The sequence below is a fragment of the Pseudomyrmex gracilis genome, unplaced genomic scaffold (genome assembly GCF_002006095.1).
Source record: "Pseudomyrmex gracilis isolate BER0280 unplaced genomic scaffold, ASM200609v1 scaffold_256, whole genome shotgun sequence".
NCBI lineage: Eukaryota > Metazoa > Arthropoda > Insecta > Hymenoptera > Formicidae > Pseudomyrmex > Pseudomyrmex gracilis.
The window spans coordinates 173200-200092 of NW_018020840.1; the positions used below are offsets into that span (position 1 = coordinate 173200).

The following is a 26893-nucleotide window of genomic DNA, read 5'->3' on the forward strand; positions in this document are numbered from 1 at the left end:
TATGCTCTTGTGCGTTTTTTTTTTTTTTTTTTTTTTTTTACGTCAATAAAAATATATATAATTTTTTCATAGGATCAGGAGATATTACAGTTGAAGACAAATATTCGGAAGTTTAAAATTAATGAAAAATATGTGCATTAATGAAAAATATGTGCATTCACTTAAGAATCTCGGGAATATATCTGTTCGTGCGTGGCCGTGTGTTTGAGTTGTTATAAGACGCTGATCGAAGGGTTGGTCACTGAAGCGAAATGAGGTGAATCGAGGCGATGTAAGGTGAAGAATAAAGATAAGCGGCCAACGCGAGATGTAATCTGATTCGTACGTCGCGTTCCTCAGCCGTTCCGTGCTGCCTGCTCCGCATGGCTGAGCTTAGGACTGGCTGGTGCAACTTGTATTATGTTTCAAGTTGCTGCGGTTCTTGTCTGACGCGAGTTCCGAGGCTCTCGGAGGCCTCTGCAACAGCCTCGAAATGTCATGTAAGAGAGTAACTACTTCATAGTATTTTCTCCCATTATGTCATTTTATACATGTAAGATATATCTTGTATACATATAATACGTATATATGTATCTAATAGTATTTATTTTCAAAGAACAAAAAGAAAGAAAAAAAACCATGCATTTGTCGATTACTCGGATGTCGTTTTTAAGATCGTGGAACATAAAAAAAAAAAAAAAAAAAAAAACTTAAAATCGGTGAGAGACGTAAGCAAATCAACCAATTGCAGACCAGCATTAGCTTACGTTACGCTTCCGTTAGCGAGAATGCTGGTCTGTAAATGGTCGACTTGCTTACGTCTTACTGCTTGAGTTTTTTTTGTGTGCCACGGCGTTTATTGCATTCTAAGGTCAAACGATAATCCGCAGTAAAGCTTATTTAATATATCAAATTGCGCGTGTATTTATGACAATCTAATTATAGAACTACAAGTAGATATACGTACAATTAAAGATATATATATATATATATATATTTATAAATATAAAATTTTATACGCTTGTGTGTGTATGAATTTCCTAGCTTTACGTCCCAGCCTGTGCGTATTTTTTGATCAGATCAAAATATAAGACGAACACTGCAAGCTCTTGAACCAGTTTCTGGCTTGTGCAAAATTACGTGGTTTAGTTTCAATATGAATTTTATTTTCAAATCTTATTTTTTATTCAATTTTTTTCTGCAATTTCTTTTTGCGTACAAAATGTGTAGAGAGTGAGAAGATAAAATCAGAAAGCTAATCTCAAATATGTATATATAAAGACACGTTCGGCAATCGATATTTGCCAATGTATTAAAACAAATCGATTGGAATTCCAATTCAACCGCGCATCTTGTAAGTACAAGTGTATGTGTGTGCTTGAGGCACTGAAAAAAAAAATTAACACGTACACGTGTAAAATTTAATTGCAATCGATTCTTTAGCCAAGATTGATTTTTCATCAACAACGATTTTAAAAATTATATTTTTTTAACATAATTCGAAAATTCGTACACGTATAAATTTTTTTCGTTTAATTTACGTTCTGTAATATTTTTTTCGAATACGTAAGATACGCATGTGTGTTGTAAAATTTAGGATCTCACAGTGGAGACGAACTGGAAACACTACAGAATGAGGCCGTAGCGCGACCTATCCATCGATGTCCTTTTTATTAGCACGGAACAAAGATGTGCTCCATTTAGTGACGTCGGCAGTGTGGTCCCGGTTGTCAGGGGAACCTACGGGCATGCAGCGTCGCGAGGACTTTAATCGCGCGTCGAAACCCGGCGTGGTACGGAGTACAATTCTCTTCATCCTTACTGCGGAAACGAACGGTCACGGCGTTCCACAGGGATTCCCCGTGAAATTAAAACACGAAAGCGATTTTCGCGCTCTCTGCCATTTGAAAATTAAAAATTCGCCGTTATTTGCAGTGGCCGATTCGATTCTCGCCGTGTAATTTCTCGCCTCAAGCCTCTCGATAGATCCCTTCCACCCCGTGATCTACGCCACTGTCGGAATACTCTCGGATTTCACGACATGTTTACAAAGATCCTAGAGATAAGTTGAGAATGGCTGCCGCAGCCCCATGCCTCCTCCATGGGTGTAAGGTGACAGCTGCCTGCGCCTGCGTTACATGCACACACAGGGTGTCCTCGCCGAAAATCACGTCTCTCTCTCAATAATGAACTCGAGGATCTATCTCACGATTGTAAAACTTAATCCGCGCTATAATTTTAACATCAATTGAATTAAAAATACTCGTCGGAAAGAACGGAACATTTTGCTCTTGAAAATTGAAAAAAAAAAAAGGAAAACTGATTTTTTTTCAGAACGTTTTGCTCTAAGTTCAGTTTGTTTCTACCGAGTGATGTAACGCAAATTCCAAAACTTCCTTAAAACGCTTTAAAAAAAGTCGAGTTGAGCGTGCAAGTCGAATAAACAACTTCGACAACTCTCGCGTTTTTTCTACAACAAAATCATATCGCGTTTAAACTATCTAAAAAAATTCTCGATCGAGCCGATAAAATTTTGCGTGACTTACGTCACTGTGGTCCGTGCACCACTTTCGAACTATCTCAAGAAACGTTTCAGTCTCGATTTCAATTATTAAATTCTATATCGATTCGCGGACAAGAGAAATTAGTTTTATCGATTACGAATGGAGGTTCTCTCAACCAATTTATGATCGATTTTCAAGATATATTTGTCTCGGCCGATTATAAGTAAAGCGTTTGGGGTGCATTCGTTGATCTTAAGGGGTGTCGACAAGACACCCCTTATAAAGGAAGAGAGAAAGCATGTTAGTACACAGTCACTCATACAGCTACGTTCTCGCTGTGTATGTACGTCTGTCCCTCGACGGACACACACACACACACACTTCGGTAAAACCGGGGAGAGAGATATCTTAGCTATGGTTTCTGAAACTCACCCGCGGGATCCTCCTCTCTCTGTGTGTGTGTGTGTGTGTGCCATCACTTCTGCAAAACCCCACTTGAAGTGTGTGTCGCGTGTGCGTTTGAAAAGGCGCACATTAACTTGGTTTCTTTTATCATCAGTGGAATTCGATCAGTAAATTTGTGCTTTTGATTTTATTTTATTTTTGAAACAAAATTTTATTTTAATGAGAACTACGTATCTTCGTCGTAATACACGAAAAAAATGCGATATCTCTTCAATCTTCTTCTGATTTTCATCAGCGAATACATCCATTAACCCTTCCACAACGAGATAAACTTGACATAGTGATTCATGATAATACCTCGTGGATCTTCAAAGACACTCAAGAGAGAGAGAGAGAGAGAGAGAGAGAGAGAGGGAGAGATAAATGATTATGATCGATTACTACTATTTTCCGGGAACTCTCCATAAAATTATTCTCCCCACATTCACATCTCGAGTGTTGTGCAAATGCTCTGACATTACTTTGGATTAACAAAGTAAGTAACTCTTGATTTGCTAAAAATTTACTTATATATCAACATATGTATTCTTTTACTATCTATTTGTTTAAGCTGTCAACTTTTTCAAGATTCCATTTTATTTAATTTAAATCCTCCCTCAAGTACGTTTATTAAAGAAAGCTGAGAGGAGACGCGCGTATCTCAGCTGTTTATGTTAAATGTAATCTCTCGAAGACTATACATCCCGTGGATTAAAACCGATAACGTTATCAATGACTCGGTCGATTAATTGTGACAATAGAAAGCGCGAACTGAAAGACACTCATATACACGCCCTTATGCTCTTGTGCGTTTTTTTTTTTTTTTTTTTTTTCTAAGGTTTGCACGTGTAGCTGGGTGGTCGTTACACACGCGTGCACCATGTGTGCACACTTTCAAGGTAGAGCTTCCCGCATACCCGTAGAGACTGGACTAAATCTTGTTCTCTATCTCTCTCTCTCTCTCTCTCTTCCTACGGTCCGGCCCCTCTTTTTCTCCATCTTTCCTTCCTTTTCTCTTCCTCTCCTTGCTTGCACGAAGAAAGAGCTCTCATGCCATTATATCATAAAGGTACCACCAACCACCATCGTTCCGCCATCTCTTCAGCAACGTGCGGTTGCGACCGGCCCACAGCATGTGTCGACGCCATGTCTACCGCCAGCACGTCTCTCTTTATTGCAACATATTGCTGTCTCTCCGTGAGCCAAGTGACTTCTCCGGGAAACGCAATAACATCCGTCGCACGTTAGAATCGATACTTATTTTGCGAGAGTGGCAGCATGTATATATATATATATATATATATATACATATATATATATATCTGTCGTCTATGCTTCTGAGAAACGCGAGAGTCGCGTAAGTCCTTCGAGAACGGCAGTCAAAAATTGGATTCGCGCGGAAAACTCGCTGACGACCGATGATGGAAACGGAAACTCGCGCGGAGAATTAGGGGAGGCACGTTTATTGTTTTCGATGAAAAGAGAGGACCGATCTCTCTTTTCCGCAAACGCGAAGAGATCCCTCGATGATTGACGCACCGTGAAAACGTGAAAAATCGAAGGGAGAGAGAGGCTTGTGGATTAGAGTCGCGCGACCCTCGCTATTATGTAAAAGCCTTCTTTGTCGTTTATCATCGATCAAGATGTCGATCGTTGCATTTTCTCCGAATATATATCCACGTTCTCGCAAACGGTGGATTTTGCTCTTTTTAGAGCAAAACATTTTTCTCAGAAAAAAAAAAAAAAAACGTTACGTTGATGTATCGAAAACAGAGAGAATATCCACTGTTTATCTTGAAAATAAATGCACACATATATAGCGCGCAACAATCAAGCGTACATGTAAGTTGTCGACACGCCCGCGAGCCACGAAGTAATACTTACTCTGAAACAATTGCAAACAAAGCATTTAAGAGCGAAGCGCTCGGAACGGAAAAGTTTCTCGAGATGCTTTCATGGTAACGTTAGCAGGACTTTTAACGAAATTTGAGAGTCCATCAAGCTGGTGGAAAACGCACAATGGATGTGCCGGCACCGGGATACAGAAAATTATATTGTCGTCCATGTCGCTTCTCATTTTTGTTATCGCTCTGTTGAAAATGCAACAACTCACTCCAGGTGGTCGCACTTACATTAGCCGCAAAAAGGTTTTCAAGTCCAACCCCATCCGCGAAATATATAAAATTCATCTTGAAAAAAATATAAAATATAAATCGAAAAATTTAAAAGAATGTCGGTAACACGTATTCTGTAAATCTCGAATTTTTTTTTTAAACTAACATATTTGGTAGAATATTTCTCCCTTTTTCAATCTTTCATCTATTTCTTTTAAAACCGACTTTATCGTCAAATTTTTTCTTCACGAACAATCGAATTGATTTCCCGCAAGAGTCGCGATAATAAATATGTGCGCGACGAAAGTAGAAATTACTCATCACAATTTTAAAAAACTAATTCAATTTCCGTCACTTCATCTTTGCTCGTTTGCTTTTTGCGAGGAGCGAGTTTTCTGAATTTTAAGGGGTTGCTAAAAAGGCCGCGCGCTCCCGGCGCGAAACCGTCTCCCCGTCTCCCTTCGCCCTCCATTATTTCACTTCGCGACGAAGGCCCTAATTTGTTTTGTCATGCAGTGACAGAGGAAGCGGACATCTCGCGGCGCTTTTATCGCGCCGTGATCGATAAAGCGAGAAAAAAAAAGGACGCGGGAACATTCTCGCTTTTTCCAAGAACCCACTAAATATGACATAGTGCCGTCGGCGTGGACCTCCCGTCAAGAATTCTTCGTCTCGTTCCGATAAAAAAAAAAAGACGAAAAGGAAGAAGACCGCTCTGTTGCGCGCAAATGCAAAATTAAAGCGTGAAATTAAAAATCCAATTAAATTAGATGCTTTTTTTTACCTCCATTTATTTAAAATCGTAACGAGTCAAGCCTCGTGTGTTTGTGTGTGTGTGTGTGTGTGTGTATACGGCTCTTCGAGTCGAGCGACAATTAAAATGCAGACGCGCGTGGAACGGAGCAACAAGTTCTTCTTTATTTTCTTTCTTTTTGCTCATTAATTCGTGGGATTCTGAAACACGCATTCTACGACCCTTATCAAGATCGTATCCATAGATCCCTTTAATCGCCGTTCTTTCTGAAAAACCTGCCTCGCCGGAGAGAAGCGTCATTGCCGCGCGATTCGTACAAATGAACGGTGACAGGAGGTGACAATTATTCCAATGTAGGGGGGTAGAGACTATCTTCTTCCCCCTCTGTCGCGGCACACGGAAACTTCTCTGTCTTCCTTCCTCCGCACACACCTTCACATCTCCCCCTCGTCTCACTCTCTCTCTCTCTCTCTCTCTCTCTCTATCTCGTCATCTCTTCTTCTCTCCTTATCTCTCGCGCCATCACCCACCACGCGCGCGGCTCGTTATCTCCTCTCATTCTAATTAACGAGCGACCTGTGCGCGTCCGTCTGCGAGAGCAGGACAGGAGGAGGGAACGCGAAGCGTTCTGGGTGAGATAAAGAAGGAGGAAAAGGGGAGCGAGCGAGAGAGAAGCGATTTATCGCGAGTCTAAAACAGCGGGAGAAGGACAGACCGCGCGTTATTGAGTAATCGCGCGTGAACGTTTATCACGAATGTGTATAGAAATATACAAATTTTTATTAAAACACAAAAGCAATGTACAAACTACAATATCCGATAATAACAAGAGTGGTGAGATAAAACAATGAAAAAGAGAGAGAAAAAGAAGAAAAAGAAGAGGAGAAAAAAATAGAAGAAAAGAACAAGAAAAAACAGAGGTTAAAGGACGAGAGAGGGACACACCGCGAAACAAAGAGAAGCGAGAGAAGACGGGACGAAGCGAGAGACGGGACGGGACGGAGAGGAGGAGAGAAGTGCGCTCGGAGAGAAAAGGTGCGACGGAGAGGAGCCAGCCGAACGAACGGACGACCACGTGACCTCACAGAGCGGGGGTGGCAGGCGACATTTCGCATGCTCAGAACTCCACTTGGCCGCGGCGTATCATACGCACGGAGGGGCCCTCCCGTGAAACGCGCCCGGGGAAACAATGGTAGCGAGTCCGTTGTGAAGAATCCCGAAACACAAGGTCCTGCTCCGATTGCTTCTCTTTCGTGAAACAGGGAAAAAAACGCGTTAAAAAACCGAACAAAAAGCACCCTTCGTTGCGGGATTGTTCGCGAAAAGTGGTAGGTTCCGGATATAAGTTTCCGGGCGCCCCGGGGTGCATCCCTCTTGCCGTAAGGATCTTTGGGAAAAATTATTTTTCCGCAAACGCGCACAGAGACACAGGAAAATATCGCACAGTGAAATAGCCGTCCGAGCAACGACCTTCGAAACTCCTGATCGAACACGTCCTGAACATCACGCTCGGCCATCGTGCGCGACACATGTGTGTGCGTGTGCCGGGCGGTGCGCGGAACGCCACGCACGCCTACGGACAGGGTGGTCGGTAGAAGAGCCTCACGATGATCCTGAAAACGTGAAAGTGTCAAACACAGTGAATCGGTTAAAAATCGGATTGTTAAATTGTTTTGCAAAACGCTCAGATATATTACCGAGACGACGTGTTCGTGCGCACGCAGGACACGCACGCAATACGAACGCACACAGCACGCAACCCCCGGGATGCTGTTGTTAGGACGGACTCGCCGACGGCTTTCTTGAACGTTTGTCGGACCACCCTATCTTGAGACCGGGGCTAGCGACGGGACACAAGGTGAGAGCTAATTTTTCTAGTTAGCGTCCGATTAGATTTATCGCATTTAATTGATTTCTCATAATTGATTTCCTCATTGTTTTTCTTTTTCTTTTCTATCGTCGATAGGAAGAAAACACAAAACTTGCAAGCAATGTTTGTTGTTACGACCGATCGCGTGTTTACATGACAAATCTGTTCGACGTTGCATAACGACGAGTGGATGTTTATGTAAAATTTACTCAAGAGCTTTTGCGAAATCTGAAAAAAAAACAACGCAAATTGAAATTGTCGATTTTACGCGAACCAAATAGTCGACCGGTTTTTCTTCTCCTTTTTTTTCTTTTAAATTCGTAGGATTTTAATTTGTGCATGATCGCGCGTAGATTCCGACGCGAATTCTACAGAAACAGAAACATTTATTTCATATCAATAATCTGATTTAGAGAGCTCGAAAATTACACTTTGCGTAAAATTTCATGTTCAAAAAAAAAATCTCTTTAGAAATTTACGCGTGCGAGAAGAAAATAAGAGAAGCGAATTAATATTTTTTTTTATCTAGCGTTTCACACGCGAGCGTAAAAGATAGAGATCAATTTTTTAATACCTCGTTTATTTGCGTTTTTTACACGCGCAATGTATGGATCTCTGATTGAAAAATTCACTTTGCAACTTTGCGCACGCGAAAGAAAAAAAACGAATCGAAGCAAACTTTTCCAACCCGGAGTTTTCCGCGAAGAATTAAAATGATCATCATTCGTTTCGGTGAGGAACGCGCGGTGCGCGCACGTTTTTCCTAAAACTGTTAAATAGGCGAGTGACTCTCGCGAGAGTTGTTACGCGGATGTTTCACACATACACGCGTGTAAACGTCATTATCAATTGAGCATGCGTAACTTATGCATCTCATTCGGCTCGTTACGGTAGTAATGTATTTTAATTGGTCACGTTGCGCGGTATTAGACAATGCGCGTTCTCGCGAAAAACCCGTTGCCTTGCGCACGCACGACGGAACAACAAAAATATTGCAAAGAAATATACAGAAAAAATAACATCAGTTTTTGAAAACACGAGAATGCGTGCGATAAAAGAGCAATTGCGTGAGGAGGAAAGAAATGAAAATCTCGAACGCGCGAACAAGAGCGCGCGCCAATAAAGAGTAGAGTTGATACATTTTATTAACAATGTTGATGACATCTAAATTCGCCGAATAACATTTGCAAGATGACGATGAGTATATATCGTCCGAAGCCAGTTGGAGCTCGTTAAAGTCTTGTATTGGCGCGTGTCCAGATGTTTTTCTGCAAGAAAGCACAAATTGATCACGCGTTGGTGTAGCGTAAAAATAATAAAAAAAAATTACTCATTGTGCCGCGCGCGCAAAATAATGTTAAAACTGTGAGACGCGGGAAACAGTTTTCGATTCTGCTTCGAGAGCGTGGGTTGCATCATTTGTTTACGTAAATACATCAACGCTGCTTATCGCTCGATTATGTTCCTCATTAGCTCGATTATATTCTTTCTCCGAAAGCTTTATTTCAACAATCACAACTGGCAGCAGGTTTTCATTGACTGAGCACGGTGCTCGCGCGCGTGAATTACCCTTTTCTTCTTCAGTTATTTCACAACAAATCCTTGCAAACGCAAATCCTTTGCTAAAATAATGAAATATCAATCGCACGCGCGCGCGCGAGAAATAATTTACTAATTTTAACAATTCAAAAAAAGACTGTCGCAATTTTTTGATTTCTTTTTTAAACGATTTAACAAAATTAACATGTTGCTCGAGAAGATCAGTTATTATTATTACGAAACTGCAGCGCGCGATCGGAAGAAAAGCGATGTACGTACGCGCGCTCGAGAGGTTTTTGTTACTTCGTTATAGAAACACAGCACCGGACACGCGGACAAAAAAGCTTTTGTCTCGACTCACTGTAGCCATCCTTAACGTTTTACTACTTCTTGGTTTTGTTTTTTTTTCCCCAACGACGGGCGACGTAAACGAAGCCATTAAAGATGAACGAGAAGGAGACGTTAGGTGGACGTCCTGTGGACGCGAGTAATGCGGCGTTCTCAGGCGTTCTTCTCGTTTCGTTGCATTTTGTTTCCTTGACGGGTGACGGGGCCGGCCAGACAGCAAGCTAAGCACGTTGTCCGCGATAAACACTTCGGCACAAGGCTTTTGTTTAGATAAGCAGGAGTGCCTTTCATCTCTCGCTTCGCTGTGCATTATATGCGACGAGATGAGCCACCGCGATATATACGGGGTGGCGACAAATTTGTGACTACCACAACTCCTGTCTCGATATCTTCGCGAAAAATATCGCGCCCCAAAGAAACCCCGAAGTAGGATTAGATCGAAGAAAAGAAAAATTACGAGATTTCGCGTATCAATCGCGCGTATAAAATTCATTTCGCAGATGTTGTTCAATGATGAAAGTAGATTTTGAGTGATAAAGAAAGAAAAAAGAGAAGAGATGTGGACGAAGAAAATGTCTTCTGAGAAGCGTTACACGACGACAAGAGATGAAGAACCGAGCTTTTCTACCGTGTAACACGTACGGACGACGTGTTAGAATATTTCGAAAATAAATCAAACACGCGATGATCGATTCATCAGGTTGATCGAAACAGTAGCCGAGAAGAACGAGAATTGAATAAACCGAGTGGTTGATACGCGAGAAAGAGTTGAGATCACGCGCGCGCGCCTGATTATACCTCGCGTGAAGGAGCCCTTGTGGCGCAAGAGATAAAAACAAAAAAACGAAACAAAAAAAGACAAAAAAAAGGTACAGGTTTCCGCGATGGCGGCAGATATGTGGTATATACGTAGGGCGGAGTACAGATAGACAGTGACTTGGCAACATAAAGAATACGTAATGTAAAGCGTTGCGGGAGAAGTTCCATTGGCTGGTTTCGTAGGTGAACGCCTACCCGACCGACCAGTCACTCCACCTCTTCGACACGCAATTGGCAGACAATAATCAAGTTCGCGCGCGCGAGCGAGTCCTCGCAGGTGTAATTTTCTTCCGTTTGTGCGAGAAGAATCGCGCCCGAGTGAGGGTGCGATCTGTTGCGGAAAAAACGCAAGAAAACTGTCACCACTTTACATTGTCATTAAATTATATTGATTTTATTAGCATTTTTGATTAAAGATCAAAAGACAACAGAATGTTCTTGATTTTTACGGAGATAAAATAATCTCTCTCTCTCTCTCTTTTGTTCGTTCTTCGGCCACTTTAAAATTGGATTTTTTCTCTTCATTGAGTAAAAGATTTTTTAATTTTTTTTTCAATCATAGTCTTGCCGTTCAATTTACTCATTTCTCTCTCTTTTTTTTTTCATACTTGGCGCAGAGAGATACGCAGGTGAATCGGTTGATTTATATATTTTACAGACAGAGTGATATGTTAACCGAGGATAATGATCCGACGAAACCAGCAGGGGTTTTAGACAATGCTGGCAACGTGTCTTCCTCGACAGAAGCCTCGGTACAGCACCCACGAGCCGCAAACAATGGTAGACAGAATATAATATAAATATATATATATATATATATTATAATATAATAAATATAATATAATGAAAGGTATTCAACTACGTTGACGTAGAATGGATACACTGATCAAATTAAATTATGAAATTTATATTAGCTTGATGCGAAAAATTTGTTGTTCTTTTTTTTTTTTTTTATCAAAGAGTTCTGTTTTTCATATAAAGTTAGATTTGTGAAGTAGAATAATTTTACATATAAATAAAGTTCCCCAAATCGTCTCTCGCACAAAAAATAGAATTTTAATTAAAAACGAATAGAAAAAGTAGAATTTTTATTACAAGCTTCTTCCGCGTCAATACAATTTGACAAAAATACTGGAAAATCTAAGTGACATTGTAAATTATTGAAACTTGTTACTATCAGTTATGTGTATAAAAAATACCGCATCGAAAAGTAGTTAGAGATATCATTTTTTTTTTTAAGAAAAGACGAAACACGCACTGAATTTCTTATTTGTTATGTGATCTAAATCCCGAACACTTACAAATAAAAAACATATTTTTTGATTTTCACACAAGAGACCGAAGTTAAGAACGAGGTGCAGGACTGTCCCGAAAATGACAGCGTGCCAGGTGGTGAGCTGTATATCGACGAGAACGCCGAGGAAAAGGAGCAGGAGTATCCGGATTCGATGGAAAAGGCGGATTATGGTTCCCTGTACGCTTCCAACCAATATTACAACAGGTATTACATATAAGAAAACGGAAAAACTTTTGCAGGTATAAAATTAAGCAAAACTATAGACACTCGCTCGACAATGTGTTTGTCACTTCTTTTTTTTTTTCCCTCTCTTCCTCTCTCTCGTCCTAGCTTATACAATTCACCGCCGTACGGATCAACAACAGTCTCGAAGAACGCATCCAGCTTGCAGAACTCATATCTAAGCTCTTACACCTCGTCGAGCTCGATGACGCAATATCCGTCCTACGGTTATAACAGCGGGACGACAACCTTTCCGAACATGGCGCAAAATATATCAGCTTCCCAGGTGACGATTGTCATTTTCCGTTCGAACACACACACACACAATTCTTTCTCTCTAATGCGAATATAATCTCTCACTTTCTTGTTTTCTCTTTGCCACAGAAATTAGATTATAGTGCGTACAGCAGCAGTTTGTACGCGAACGACAGGGTACCGCTCCAGTATTCCGGATATTATTCCGTGCCCGGTTATCACGGGCCGTCGGCTTCGTTCAACATCGGCAACATTAACTTCGGTAATTCGTTAATTACAAATCTTTTTGGCTTTTGTTTCAACGAGAAATATAGAAAATTCTACGTATTTCCGCATCTTGTGTCTATTATCGTTTTTCTTCTTATCATCACACCGAACAATCGCAATTAACATCCATTTTATGCGCTCAAGACTCGACCAAGCCCGCGCTCATGCTGGACCCAACGGCGCACGACGCGAGCGATCTGACCGCACGGGAAACCGCAAACATCGAAGGTGATACTCGATTCGTATATACCTACTTTGCTTTATCTCACATTTACGTTGTGAAATTAGGTTTGCCAAACGCAGTTATCTCTTTTCATTTTACATCAGTAACGTTTTGAGGCTTAAAATGTGTTTCATTTTTGTAACTAAAACTGTATAGTTTTGGGACATTTTGTTGTCCAATCAACTGTAAGCTAACGACAAAATTCGCGTGAGTTTTTTTTTATCATTCTCTGTGTGAATTACCGAAAAGCTGAGTTGACTACTTAGAGCAGCTTTGAATATTTTTCAATCTCTATTGAAATATTGCTGGGATATATAATCGGGTATTTTCTCCGTTCCCACACACAGTGACAGTGACGAAGCCATGCAAGCGCGGAAGAAGGCAAAGCGGAAGCGGAAACAGTATCGGTTCTGCGGACACGACGGAAGCCGGGCCCGAGCGTATATTCATTTGGGACCTCGACGAAACCATAGTTGTGTTTCACTCCTTGTTAACCGGACAGTTCGCCACCAAGTACGAGAAGAACCAGGGTCCTCTGGCTCAGGTGGCGTACAGGCTGGAGGAGATGATATTCAATCTGGCAGATACGCATTTCTTCTTCACTGATATTGAGGTGACGTGTGGGAGTGGATCTCAAAAAAAAAAAAATCCTTTTCGCTGCAATTTCAATTTGAAGAGCGAAGATCTAGGATTTAGAATCTATAGCTTAATTATTCAATTGGCATGATTTCTTTTCGCAGGAGTGCGATCAAGTGCATATAGACGACGTCTCGTCGGACGACAATGGTCAGGACTTGTCGTCCTACAACTTCGCGACCGACGGTTTCCAGAGCGCGTCCGCCAACAATGGTATCTGCCTTGCTTCTGGCGTGCGGGGTGGCGTCGATTGGATGAGGAAGTTAGCATTTCGTTATCGCAAGATCAAAGAGATCTACTGCAATTATCGCAACAACGTGGGCGGTCTACTGGGCGCGAAGCGCGAACAATGGATGCAACTGCGCACCGAGCTCGAAGTGTTGACCGACAACTGGCTGACGTCGGCTGTCAAGTGTCTGAACATCATCAACAAGAGGAGCCACTGCATCAACATCCTGGTTACGACCACGCAGCTGGTTCCCGCGCTCTCCAAGGTCCTGCTCTTCGGCATCGGCGGAACATTTCCTATAGAAAATATATATTCAGCTGCCAAAATCGGTAATTGAGAATTTTCTTCGAGAAAAATCTCCCAAGAGAACTTTCTGAATTGCGAAGTTGTCAAAATTACCCGTTTACGGTTTTTGGTTTCAGGAAAAGAGAGCTGTTTCGGCAGGGTAGTCGCCCGATTCGGCCGTAGGTGTACGTACGTGGTGATAGGAGACGACTCGGACGAGGAAATGGCCGCGAAGGCGCATAACTTTCCTTTCTGGAGGATAAACAGCCATACGGACATTCAAGCCCTGTACAAGGCCTTAGACATGGGGTTTCTATAAATTAAAACAAAGTGTGGCTTCAGTTTTTTTTCTATGATTTTCAAATCGCACAGCGTCTGTGCAACTTATAGCAACAAGACTACATGCTTAATTATTCTTTTTTCTTCCTTTTTTTCCGGAAGAAAAAGCTCTTGTCATTTCTTTAATAACTTGTAGTGTGTAATATAAACAAAAAAATTAGCACTCTCGTATGATGTTCTCATATGGCTGTATTCGAAATAATTCCGTGAACTCGGTCGGGCGCCTCGTCTGCAAGTGATATAGTATGAAAGTAAGATTTTTAGTGATAACGCGAGCTATGAAAATTCGAAATGTATAAGAATTTGTATGTATAATAAATTTTTTTTTTGAAGGGGGGAGGAGAGAAAGACACGATTCTAGTGGCAACTCTTAGTCCGTGTATTATATATATAAAACCAAAAAAAAAAAGGAATCTTGTGAAAAGTATAACGAAAAAAATTAATATACCTTATATATGTGTATGTGTATATATAGGTATATACATATACATATACGCGCGTTTCACATTTCGTTATCATTGTACTTAAAACGCACCAAGTTTGCATATTTGTTTTCAACGACAGAATTGAGTGGTTTTTATTATTGTTATGTAATAACAATTTATTAATTGCCTTTGTGTTCGTCACACCACATGTATGTTTTACATTCCTTACAATTTTTATACTACGAGAGAAAGAGAGAGAGAGTAACATATAGTTAGTAAGCGGTACACATATTGATTATGTATATTTTGAAGATATCCATATCAAATTCCACACATATATATATATATATACATTACACGTCACTCTTACTGGACACAAATGCACTACTAAGAAGTATTTATACATTTGTAAAAAAATATATATTATATAGTTATATAACTATATATATTTTGGAATTGTACAAGACTATATGACAAACAACAACAAAAATGCATTAATATAATAAAAGAAGGGAACGAATTAGTATAGTTGCTAATTGCGGTTGGCATTGTTATGTGTAAAGACAGTTTATAGAAATTTTCTGAATATATCGTATTTGATTCGTTGAAGCTATATATTAATAAAAATATAATTGAAAGTATAAAAAACACATATGCAACGATATGCAGCGTATGTGTATGTCAAAGAGGATGCGAAAATGCAAAATATGTTTTGATCCGTCTCTTTGTCTCTTATTTAAAATCAGCATGGGATATTAGTGTTTCATGATATATCAACCACACCGTTCTTATGAAGTTACTTAAGTGTCATCGAAAAATTCTCGTTTCACATTAAACATATGTATGTGTGTGTACGCCTGTTTCAATCATGCGAATAATTCAACTTCCGCTTCGCTTACTGTTAACACATCAAATTTAAATAATAGTTTTGTTCATGTCTCATAAAACTGTGACTTTATTTGCCGAACGAACTACCTTTCAATATTGATGAAAATATTTTGTATGTATACAGGCCTGTTTTTCATTACAAAAATTAATTACAATTTATTTCATCTCATTATTACAGCATCTCCGTATTTTTACATATGAGCATTCTATCAACAAAATAATCACATTTTATAACGCTTATCGTAAAACACGTAAAAACTAAATAGCTATATTTTTTTTATTTAACCTCTTTCCTTACTTTTTTTTAATATTAGAGAGCTCTAAACAGAGTCTTAAAAAGAAAAATTTGAATCACTGTTACATAGTAACATAAGTGGGAGCAAGAAGAACTCCACAATTGTCGTCTTTCTGGGCCATTAGTATGTACCCGTCATTGCCCCAGTAATTGGACCAGGAGTTTTTGATCAGCCAATAACCTTTTCCATCCATAGTGCCATATCCAACGGCCAAAACAGCGTGATCTAATTTGTCCTCGGTGTTGCCTGTGCAAAAAACATAGTCACTGGCTGAACGACGAACTTAGTAATTTATGAAAATTCCTTAAATCTTACCACAAGTTGGATCATAATATACTCCGTTAGAATAGAAAGAGAATGTCTTGTGTGAGGCATCGATGGCAACAGAAACAGGACCGTGCTTGGCAATCGCGATCTTCAAAGAGTTTACATCGCCCGAAGGAACGTTGACATAGCCCGTGATCTTGGCTGTTAACGTTACGTTATCGATATGACAGTATCCATCCTAAAAGAAGAAAAGCGTTCTTCACATTTTTCGGTTTATACGCGCTACAAATTTATAAGCGATCATATGACATTTTCTATCTTTAATAAATATAACCGAGTGATGCCTGACCTGTCCCAAATAACCACCGTAATCTTCCTCTGTGGGTAAACCACCATGTTTCATAATAAACTTATACGAACGGAAATCCTCGCCACCGTCGCAACCGTTGTTACCGTATCCCCACGAACAATCGATGAGAGCCTGCAATCATAACATTGCAGTGTGTTCAAACAAAGCAAAAAAGCAAGAAATTAATAAAATAATAAAATCGCAAATTCTGATTCTACAAGTCACTTACCTGTTGAGACAGACGTACTAATTTCTTGTATTTCATGTAATACGCGCCTTCCACTGCTCCGGTGGTGCCGAAACTCCAACAGGAACCGCAAACCGACTGATCTGTTCAAATAAAAATATGTTAGTGTGTATAATTAAGTATACAAATAAGGGATAAAAAACATAGAACATTTTATATCATATTGTAATTCGTTAAATTAAATTACCTTTGACTGGCGTTACAGCACCGTACAACCTCCAATCCATAGTGTCGGGACAATCCGCGATTTCCTTTTCGACATCATGCGGGAACGATGCTCCGCCGTTGGAGCCAGGAGTGTATTGCTTACCTCGTAAAGCTTTCAATTCAAGATCGTTGCGATCTGCCAGATGATTCACGGCCAATTGATAGCCCAAATTAGCACGGTTCGTGGAATGGATAAATCTGAGAAGTGTTTAAGTTAAAGTTATTGCTATTTAACTAGTTTTGCAATATGTAAGTAATGTGTACAACATATCGTTGTGGCATAAACACCTCATATTTTGCCGGAATATGTTTTTACGATACATATGATCCAACTCGTTCAGATACTTCTTGTTGTGGGTCTTCTTGAACTTGTCGAACGCCTTGTGCAAATGATCCTCGTAATTATGAACAAATTCGCGCATTGGATTAAAAGTGTAAATGTGATTTTCGCCCGGACCTGGGAAACTGGTGCATGTAATATCTAAAAAACCGATAAATATTTTATTTTATTTATAAACGTCACTTTTTAGTTATCAAATAATATTGCCACAAAAAAGAAATCTATGTATATGTCAAAAAAGCAAGTATCAACTCCTTTACGTACTTTCTCCAATTTTAAAGACATCATCGGAAGGTTTGGTAAAGGAATACCAATCGTATTCCAAGTAATAATGATCGTAATGAGAACCCAAAAGAGAATTGAAACCTCTCATTTCGTATCTTACGGGAATGGGCTCCTTGGTTTTCGGTAGAGATGGCGATTTCTTTAAAAATTATTTTTGTAAACAAACGTTGCAAACATTTTACTTTACGCTGTGAATTTTTAAATTACTTTATTCACCTTATAACGTATCCAGAGTGTATACTTGTTCGTTTTTCCTCCAACTTCTTCTACCAATCGCCATTTTTCACATAACAGCCCGTTTATCATCTCTTCTCCGATGCACTGCATATGTAAAAATTATATTTTATACTTTGACAAACAGTTCTGCTAAACGTTCATATTGATTATCACAGAATTTATACAAGCGAATTTTTTCTTCACCTCCATTCCAGATGTATCAGGAACGATGGATTGGGTTTGTATCTTCATGTCGCTAGTGCCGTTTACCTCAAGACACATATTAACATTGGTAAAAGTTTCCGTGGTAACAGGTGCTACTTTTATGCTGGATCCGTATAATCCTCTGTCAGATAATTGATAGGTTTCAACCATTCCTATTGAATGCACAAAGAAACATTTACACGTTAGTCGCACATATGACACACAAATTGGTATTCTATATATCTAAGTTATAAAAAAAACAAACAAGGTTAAAAATAGAAGTTTCTTATTGTCTTCAAAAATACCTCCGTAGTAATCAATCCGACTACGTCCACTGTTGCCATCGTACCACGCATAAAACGGTTCTTCAATTTCTGCGTAAGGTATATGCAAAGTTCCTTTCACCGTGTATGTTCTGCTAAATACCGGAGCTTTTAAGGTGGGACTCGCTTTCGCTGCACAACATATTCCTGTACAAATTTGACACAATATTAAAAAGCAAATTCCTTTTTTCATTCTTTACAGTATAAATTTTGAACTATCTAATTTTATCTTTTTTGACTTGATTTTTTGTTGTTCATTGAAAATTTCAATATGGAGAATAGATACATTTTTGACTGTTTTTTTTTAAGTTTGTAACAAAACTTTTTTTGCAAGAAGAATAATTTTTACGGTCAATCATTTATCATTTATAAATTTATTATTTTAATACCCACATGTATGTTTTTCTTTTTTTCTTTTTTGCATATTACGTAGTATTGCATTAAAAAAAATTAAAAAAGACTTAAAATTAGAATTAAAACACGTTGGATTTTCTAAATTACTTGTATATTTGTTGTATTACATGTTGCACTTGACATTATTATCACACGTGCATTTTAAAAAGTAAAAGAAAAAAACAAACATATTTACATAACAAAGAACAAGCAATTAGCATTTAGAATGTCTGACTAACACTTACCAATGAGCAACAGAAGTGTGCTCATCTTTAAGTTCGACATTTTCGCGTTGTGTGTCTTTCAACTTGCACACAACGTCGGATCTCTGAAATGTGCGCGCACTGCCAACAAATATATAAATACACACAGTTATCTGAAGTTTTGATAACACGTGACTCCTATATGATTATACAAAGGATTATCCTTGACAAGATGGATATAACAGTCATCTCACGCATGATAACACGTAAGTAATATTTAAAGCGCTTGTTTCGTACAAAGAAAGAAAACAATGAAGAAACGATGTGGCAATAGAATATTGCATCGAGACAAATGATATTTATCGAGAAAGCGAAAGCGGCGTAATCGGTCAGTTAGTAATATGAAAAAACGCATCACTTTGATATTTACGTATTGTGAAACAAAGAAATATATTAAATATTATATATAATACATTATATTTTAAATAATATGACTCATTTGGCAGACAAATCGATGATTAAAAATATTACGCGTATCTTTGAACTAACCTGTTCGAATGCGCACTAGGCAAGAAGTTTTGAGCGGTATTCAACTATCAGCTGGTGTTAGCCAGTGTCAGCCAGTGTCAGCATTGACGAGCGTTTCTAGAATTCAAGGGTCATATGCGATTGTGACGCATGCGCACTAAAGATCCAGTTTTGGCTTTGATCCACGCGTTTTAAACGCGTCAATCGTCATCTTTCTCTTAAGTTTAATTTTAATACACAAAGTAAATAATCAAGTCTGCGCGTACAAATTTAAACATTTATATCAATTCTTTAATAAAATTTTATCGCAAGAAGGATTCTTAAGGACGGAAATGTGGATGTAACTTTCGAATAAACACAATCCAAACAAGACTTCAATTTTATCTTGTTTATGTATTTATAAAAATTATATAAATATAATTCGGAATATATAATTAATATAACTTAATATTTAATTTTTTTTTTATATAGAATTTAGAGAGTAATAACAATAAACTTTATCTTATATCTGAGAATTAAATACTATATGCTTTAAAAAAATTAGTTCTATATGATTTAAACAAATAAGAGTATTACATTTACGTAAAGCTATATTGTGTTTTTTCCCGCAGCATTGCATATTTCTCTCAATTGCATTTTTCTTATCATTTAATACATCTATAAACTTTTATCTGAAATAGTACTTTCTCTTTTCATTAAACAAAAATTTCACGGAAGACGTATAACTTTATGAATTCAACTTAATAGTTTTTAACAATTAACGAAAAGATTCGGCGCTTAGTAGTAGTTAAAAACTAACAATAAATTGATGAAGCTTTACGCTGAATGTTCGTCGCCGAATTGGGAAGGCGATTGCACGGAAAGCAAGATTCCAGGACTCCTGGCTGAGGTGTTTTTTGCGAATTATTTTACATTTAGATAGGGGAGTATGCAGGTTCTAGCATATACGAGATGAAATTTTACGTGTAATATTTACACAAAGAAATATGTGTATATGTATATATGTATATATATTCACATTTCGCAACGAACATCCAGAGTAAGGCTCCAATAACAATCAATTTACTGTTAGTTTAAATAATTTTTGACAATTTGTTTCAATCGTGACAGAATATTCTCGATCGTAGAAAAGATTTTTATATACACGCGTTCATAAAAATATCCAAGACACTTTACTCTTTTACAAAAGAAAATATATCAGTTTTTTTCTCCACTGGGGGATATAACGTGTTCTCTGCGTAAAATTAATATATTCGTTCTTATTCGATGAATTTTACATGCGATCAATGCAACTGTTGATACAACGACTGTCCGTCAGATACACCTTGCGCTGCTAATTCCGCGAGTGTTCTTTCGAGGTAACTCTGATCGGGATAACCGTGACCAGATGTGGACGGACCTAGTTCGGTTTTGTGATGAATCTCGTTCCACGTGACAACATCTTCGCGGCCGGTGGTGATCGATCGGCCGATCGTGAAGATTAGTCTACGCTCGAACGCGATCTGCAACAGTCTTAGCACGCGACGGCCGAGATTGTTATCCGGCAGATAGCACACTCGAGGAAAACCCACAGCGTAGTATGCCTGACCGGGATTCGGATGCTCATTACCCTGAATTCCGGACGGAATGCTGAAAAGATAAGAATTGTAATAAAATTAAACTTACTTAGATTATTAATGAAGATCGATTATTTTTACTAATATTTCAATTTTATAGTTGAATTGTTTTTTTTTCTAAAAATTAATTTAAGTAAGACTGTTACTGTTCTATTTACTCACTCATAAGTGATTTGTATAGTGTTGGTATTCGGAAAGCCCGGCAATGCGCGTGGTATTCGCGTCCAGTTCATCGTCCCCGGTGGTTGATTGCCTCTCTTCTCGCCATAAATCATACGGCATACAGGACATTGTATGTACATGGGTGGTTGCTGGCAACTGAGCATTGCGTTCAGACATGCCAAGTGCAGTCTGTGCCTGCATCGCGTCAGCTCAACTGTCAGCGGTTCCGGAGCGCCAAGACACACCGGACACGAGTCAGATCCGTCGCTTTCGACCACTTTGACATATTGCGATATCACGTCCGACGTGTTGTCCACTCCTATTATGTATAATTAAATTTGAAAAATATTTTGTATTTTAATAATCATTATTTGTTAGACGAAAATTGGAAGATAATTGAAAAAAAAAAAAAAAATGAACAAACCGAGAACGGAATCCTTGAACGCATCATCGCTTCCTACGCTGCTATCCAGCAGATCCACCGGGTTCTCGTGACTCAAATACGTGGATACGGTGTCTACGCTGGGCCTGCGACCGCTTTTTGTACTGCTGGAGTCAATATCCAACACGGTGTCCCAGGTCTTTCGCTTCTGACAGGATTCCACATTTGTCGCCGACGAATTGTTTTCGATGCCGTGTTTGCTGCTAAATATGTTGAAGTTGCTGAGAATAACGCGCGCGATATTTGACGGACCGTTCGTGTCCCCGCTTTTACCCTGAAAATTTCGTTCACGATATTCTCGTTACAAAGAGTTTATTTTCCAATATCAGATAGTATTGTAAAATAAACAAAAAAACTTTACTTTTTTGCTATTTTTCTTCGTATTTCCGGTAGACGATTTTTTGTGAGCTACTTTAACAGTGGAATTCTTGACTGTATATTGAACTGACGTGGATCTTCTTCCGGAAGAGATTTGCAATTCTTCCAACGCGACTTTGACCAGCGGATAAGGCGCCTGCTGTATGCGTCTTATAGGTCTCACGTATCCTGTGCAGCATCTCACTTGTGTAAGATTGCAAAAGTTGATGATGTAAGGAAAGCCCAGGTACGTTTTGGAAATGTCAATGGTCTTGTCCCCCTAAACAGGTTTGTCTCAAGTTAGAAAAGAGAGTTTTAAATTAAAAAATTTATTTTCTCTTAAAATATTCTTCACTCCACTTACTCTCGCCCATGCTTCTTCTATGAGACATTGAACTTCCATGTCATAAGTATGCCAATCATCGGAGTCACCTGCCCATTCCCACTTGGCACCTTTGCCAGCCAATGAGCCCGGCAGATAAAATTTTCTTCTTACATTGTACGTCTCGTCCACATCATCGCTGCATTGTGTCTTTGTCTTCAAATTTATGTAATACCTAATATTTTTACATAATAAATTACATATTATCACTGATTCTAAAGTTTACAAGTTAAGAATGATTTTTGCTATAAAAGTAAATTTTATACAAAATAATTTTTAAGTATTTAAAAATTTAATGTAAATATAAATAAGATTTCGTAATCACCAATAATAATAATCAAAAATAAATCCAAACGAGAGTAAAAGGCCAATATGAGAGCTCAACACACAAGTGATGGTGTGTAAAAAAAATTAATATTAATAATAATTAATAAATTTCATAATAATTAATTAATAAAACATTAAAATTAATTTAATAAACAAATTATACTTTGTCATTAAATATGCTCTATTTATTTCTTTCTGTCTGTCTCTTTCTATCTCACTCTCTTTTTTCTTTCTCACTTTCTCTCTTCAAAACCCAACATACACCTGCCGCATTGTAAACACAACAAAAGAGGATGAACAAGTGTATTCGAAACAGACACACACAGGACTACATATGATGTTTTCGAACCTGTCGAGATTGGGATCCGCATCGTGGAGAAATACTCGCGTGAGCTTCTTGCAATGGGCCCTCTCGAGATGCTGTGACACGGCCGGACTGTAGGGCCTCCATCGGCCGTGACGATTCTCCCATTCCCACACGACCACCGCGTGTCCATGCTCCTGCCCCTGGGCGCTCATCCTCCCTTCTCGCCCGCTCCCGCTACTTCACCGTTCACTCGTTCTCTTTCTCTTTCTCTTTCTTTCTCTCTCTCTCTCTCTCTTGCTCGTTCCCTCTCTGAGGAATTTCACACACACAACAAACACACACTTGCAGCGCAGCGGCAGCGTGGGAACATCCTCGTGTTTTCCCACGGGGTCACTGAAACGACGGCATCGCGTCGTTGTCGCTCTTGGGGACCGCAATGATCATAGATTCTTGCTTTTCTACTCGCGAATTCGATCCTCGCCTCAAAATTTCGTTGAGGAAATCCCGCGATTTCAAAAACAAAAATATGATCGATGAGAGAGAACCGTGACCGAGAACCGAGAGAAAAACAGTACACACTCTCGCACACCAACGCACTCCAACTCCGACTCCGATCAACACTGACGGTCACTGTTTTCAGATCACAGATATATAGATGTAGTATCCTACCAGTTAAGTCAAAAAAATTTACAGGTCTGTTCTTTCTTGTCTGCACTAGAGCTACACTAATCTGCGCTGCACCAAGGGAATTGCGATTGATTTGGTGCAGTTGAGGTTCATTGGCCAATAAGCTTTGATCAAAGAGAAACCTGAGAACGGCCGTCCTTTTTTTCTTACACCGCTCCGAGCCACTAGTTTCAGCGCCATGTATTTACAAAAGTGAATGTGAGAACTATAAAGCGACATCCGTTTTCAGGCAATAGATAAGTGGTTTGAGTCCGTGCTACCATAAACTTTCAAGCGTATATTGAGTTTGAATTTGTGTTTAGGCATAGTAAAAAAAACCGTTAATTTATGTTAATGTTAAGACTGCGACGCAGAAAATAGAAACTTCTATTTGACTCGCAAATTAGTCGTAATTGTCATAAATATTAGTATAGTTTAATATCTTTTGCAATGTTCTAAAAATTCCCGACCTCGGCCGCGCGGCCTTGGTAAGGGGGGTCACTGACCTCGGTCGTGCGACCGCGGCGGGGTCAATGACCTCGGTCGCGCGACTGCGGTAGAGTCAGGTTGTATTCACTGACAACACGTTAAATAAAAATAACAATAGCGTGCGCGTAGCGCGCGCCTGTGTTGTGCTAGTTTTATAAAATGCAGATTCGTATCGATACGAGCGACTACTTATCGACAGTAAAGTGGAATGTAGCGCGTACTCAAACCGACGATGACATTTGCACCGTTTGAGAGTAAATGTCGCTTTGTAGTTTCTACATTCGCTTTTGTGGCGCTGTGAAGCGGCCAAAAGCTGTCGTGAAAAAATACATTTGAGATGGCGGCTCTCAATGGCGCTCAATGTCTCGTTCGAAATATGGCCGCGCCCAGACGACGCCATGACAGTTCACTTTTCACAAGAGAATAAATGCTATGTATGCACATCTATACATATCTATGGTCGCGGGAATATATATCAGGTGCGTGAATCCACTCCAATGTTTCTAATGTGGAGCAAATGAAGAGTGTCGTGAAATATTAAGAACATTCAGCGTTACTAACGCCTTTTATAATCTTCTTCTCACTTCTCTATTATTTTCTGTTATAGAAATTTACTTTTGTTCTCTCTCTCTCTCTTTTTTCTCTGCTTCTCATTTATCAAAGCAGACGACAAACACCTCCCTTAATGTTGATAGGCTCATTTGTCTGGATTTGATCATGGATCTATATGCTCTCCAATCACAGGCGACAAACAATGCACCGCCTGTCAATTGCGGCGATTCTATACAATAATCATTTTCGAAAGTGCATTCGTATATCTTTTTTCTCACAAGTGTCTCAACTGGACGTGGCGACAATATCGAACGTGCGCTCACGCGCCTCAATCTCATTGCTCTTTCAATGTGAAAAGACAGAGACGAACTCAAAGCGCGCGAGCGAACTCAAAGCGAACGCTCCTTGCGACTGGCGTTCGGGGGGGTGGAGCGCGCCCTATCCGCGCCGCTATTGCCATCGTTCTATCTCTATCGCTCATTAGACGTAAAACAAAGATAGGATGACGCGGATAGCGCGTTCTCCAAACGCAGTCCGTTTGTGTCGGAGAACGCGCTCTGGTGCCATCAAAATTTTCTGTTGCACTAAACAAAGGCAATCGTAGAAAAAAACGAGCAATTTTTTTCCCATTTCCACTCTATTGAGAAAAAAATACGCATTCAGATTTTTCACCGAAATATCTTCAGCCCTTTCCCGCGAGTGCACCCGAGAAACAATTTAATCTCTTGAGCACGTACGTACATACGTAAAAAAAAATGTAAAAATTTGTTCGCGCGCGCGTACTTTCTCAGATAAAATTTTTTCTTCCGTTCAATTTGAATTGCGCCAGTACGCAACACGGATAATGATAATGGCAGCAGTACGCGAGTATCGTCACGTGCCGAAAACTTCCGAAATCTCCAGGCTCGCCACCGACTGTGCGGTGCGCGCTTCGACGTGAGAGCAGACGTGTGAGAATCACGCGAGTTGTGTTCCTCGCGAGACTCGTCGGAAAAAAGTATCCGATACCGAAGATCGAAAGTTCGGTTTATTGGGGTGTATTATTATTATCGGGTGTGTGTACACAGGAGAGTGCGGTTTAGAGGTTACATAAGACGTTTCGATTTATTTTACTCCATTAAATACTGGCGCGTACGGGATACCGGGGGTATCGTTGGAGACCGACGGAGGCACCGAAAAGTCAAGTCGATCAGTTTATTCGATAATATCGTAAAGATATATATATATATGTAATAATTGCAAAAAGTATCATATAATTCTCAATATTTTTCAGTATATATATATGGTATACGTGATATATGTGTACAAGTGTGAAGTTGCCTCCCTGCTCCTGTTCTATATGGCGGACTTCCTGTTGTGCCGCCATAAAGGGCCCGAGCAGTATACACACATATATTTACTACACCCCGTCTTTGATGTGATAAAATCCGTACATACGCTACTGGGACAACCTCAGTGAGGGAGAGCTGCTTGCGCTATTGTGCATGCGTGCAAAACGCGCATGATCTGGGACCATCGCGTACATACGTGCCTACATACGTACCCGTGGCGATATCGTCTGTTACACACACACACACGTACACACATATATACGCGCATATACATACGCGTTCGCGGAAGCACGCAAAGAGAAGCTAGTAGGGATGGGCGATTCTGTCCAAAAGAATCGATATTTAAAAATCGATTGTAATAAAAGATCGATACATTAAAATCGATTATTTTTGAAAAGAATCGAAGAATCGATGAACAACTAATCAAAAATAGTATTGTATATATTGTTTGAATGGAAGATAAAAAAGCGTTTAGTGAAATTAGTAAATATATAAGACAATTAGTAAATATATAAGACATATTTAAGAAAGATTTTTATTGATTTATTTGTTTTATACAATGTAGTTTATTTAAATCAGGAAATTTGAATTCCGTTCTTATTTGTAAATTCTGAAAAAATTAAAAAGTACAATTAGAACATTCTTAAAAATGCAAAAGTGTATTTTTAAGAGTATTTTCCATTAACCATAAAGTTGAAGATAAAAATTATAGGTATTAGAGTAGGAAAATTAATTTATTCATAACTGTTATTAATTAACAACTTGCCTGATAGATTTAGACAATAAATGAGATAGTGATGATAAAAATCAGCAGCATGCTTTCATCCACACAAGACAGCAAGAATATATTTGAATAAATGATGGGGGAAAAGGATTGTTAGGTTTTTTGGCAGAAGCTTTATGACGTTCTCAGTATGTTGTAATTAGAAAATATATATAAACCAATAAACCAAGCACCAAATAAAAA

The 26893-nt window shown here is 39.1% G+C and overlaps 3 protein-coding genes across 3 annotated transcripts; 1 reads left to right on the plus strand and 2 right to left on the minus strand.

The window, feature by feature from the left end:
• The first annotated feature begins 6912 nt into the window (after positions 1–6912).
• LOC109859321 (developmental protein eyes absent) lies at positions 6913–15817 on the plus strand. The gene is made up of 9 exons (XM_020437447.1): positions 6913–7653; positions 11030–11151; positions 11707–11872; positions 11999–12176; positions 12275–12407; positions 12557–12640; positions 12983–13248; positions 13376–13829; positions 13923–15817. The coding sequence occupies exons 2-9, from the start codon at positions 11040–11042 to the stop codon at positions 14102–14104; spliced, it is 1575 nt and encodes a 524-aa protein (XP_020293036.1). The 5' UTR covers positions 6913–7653; positions 11030–11039; the 3' UTR covers positions 14105–15817.
• Positions 15487–19423, minus strand: LOC109859319 (digestive cysteine proteinase 1). The gene is made up of 12 exons (XM_020437444.1): positions 19317–19423; positions 18810–18908; positions 18154–18318; positions 17849–18021; positions 17645–17749; positions 17408–17567; positions 17092–17284; positions 16784–17001; positions 16579–16679; positions 16350–16481; positions 16049–16238; positions 15487–15979 (listed from the first exon to the last, which is right to left on the minus strand). The coding sequence occupies exons 2-12, from the start codon at positions 18847–18849 to the stop codon at positions 15795–15797; spliced, it is 1662 nt and encodes a 553-aa protein (XP_020293033.1). The 5' UTR covers positions 18850–18908; positions 19317–19423; the 3' UTR covers positions 15487–15794.
• A 296-nt stretch (positions 19424–19719) lies between these two features.
• Positions 19720–23695, minus strand: LOC109859320 (protein deltex). Its single transcript, XM_020437445.1, has 6 exons — positions 22931–23695; positions 22237–22429; positions 21877–22152; positions 21498–21789; positions 21074–21392; positions 19720–20924 (listed from the first exon to the last, which is right to left on the minus strand). Exons 1-6 carry the CDS (start codon positions 23098–23100, stop codon positions 20579–20581), a joined length of 1596 nt encoding a protein of 531 aa, XP_020293034.1. The 5' UTR covers positions 23101–23695; the 3' UTR covers positions 19720–20578.
• Positions 23696–26893: the final 3198 nt, after the last annotated feature.

Coding starts and splice junctions, on each gene's coding strand:
- LOC109859321 (XM_020437447.1), top strand. CDS start 11,040: ATGTTAACCGAGGATAATGATCCGACGAAACCAGCAGGGGTTTTAGAC. Junction 11,873..11,998: donor TCCAACCAATATTACAACAG/GTATTACATATA, acceptor CTCTCGTCCTAG/CTTATACAATTCACCGCCGT. Junction 13,249..13,375: donor TCTTCTTCACTGATATTGAG/GTGACGTGTGGG, acceptor TTCTTTTCGCAG/GAGTGCGATCAAGTGCATAT.
- LOC109859319 (XM_020437444.1), bottom strand. CDS start 18,849: ATGTCGAACTTAAAGATGAGCACACTTCTGTTGCTCATTG. Junction 16,482..16,578: donor TAGTACGTCTGTCTCAACAG/GTAAGTGACTTG, acceptor TTATGATTGCAG/GCTCTCATCGATTGTTCGTG. Junction 15,980..16,048: donor ATATTATGATCCAACTTGTG/GTAAGATTTAAG, acceptor TTTTTTGCACAG/GCAACACCGAGGACAAATTA.
- LOC109859320 (XM_020437445.1), bottom strand. CDS start 23,100: ATGAGCGCCCAGGGGCAGGAGCATGGACACGCGGTGGTCGTGTGGGAA. Junction 22,430..22,930: donor GCGGATCCCAATCTCGACAG/GTTCGAAAACAT, acceptor TAAAAATATTAG/GTATTACATAAATTTGAAGA. Junction 22,153..22,236: donor TAGAAGAAGCATGGGCGAGA/GTAAGTGGAGTG, acceptor AAACCTGTTTAG/GGGGACAAGACCATTGACAT.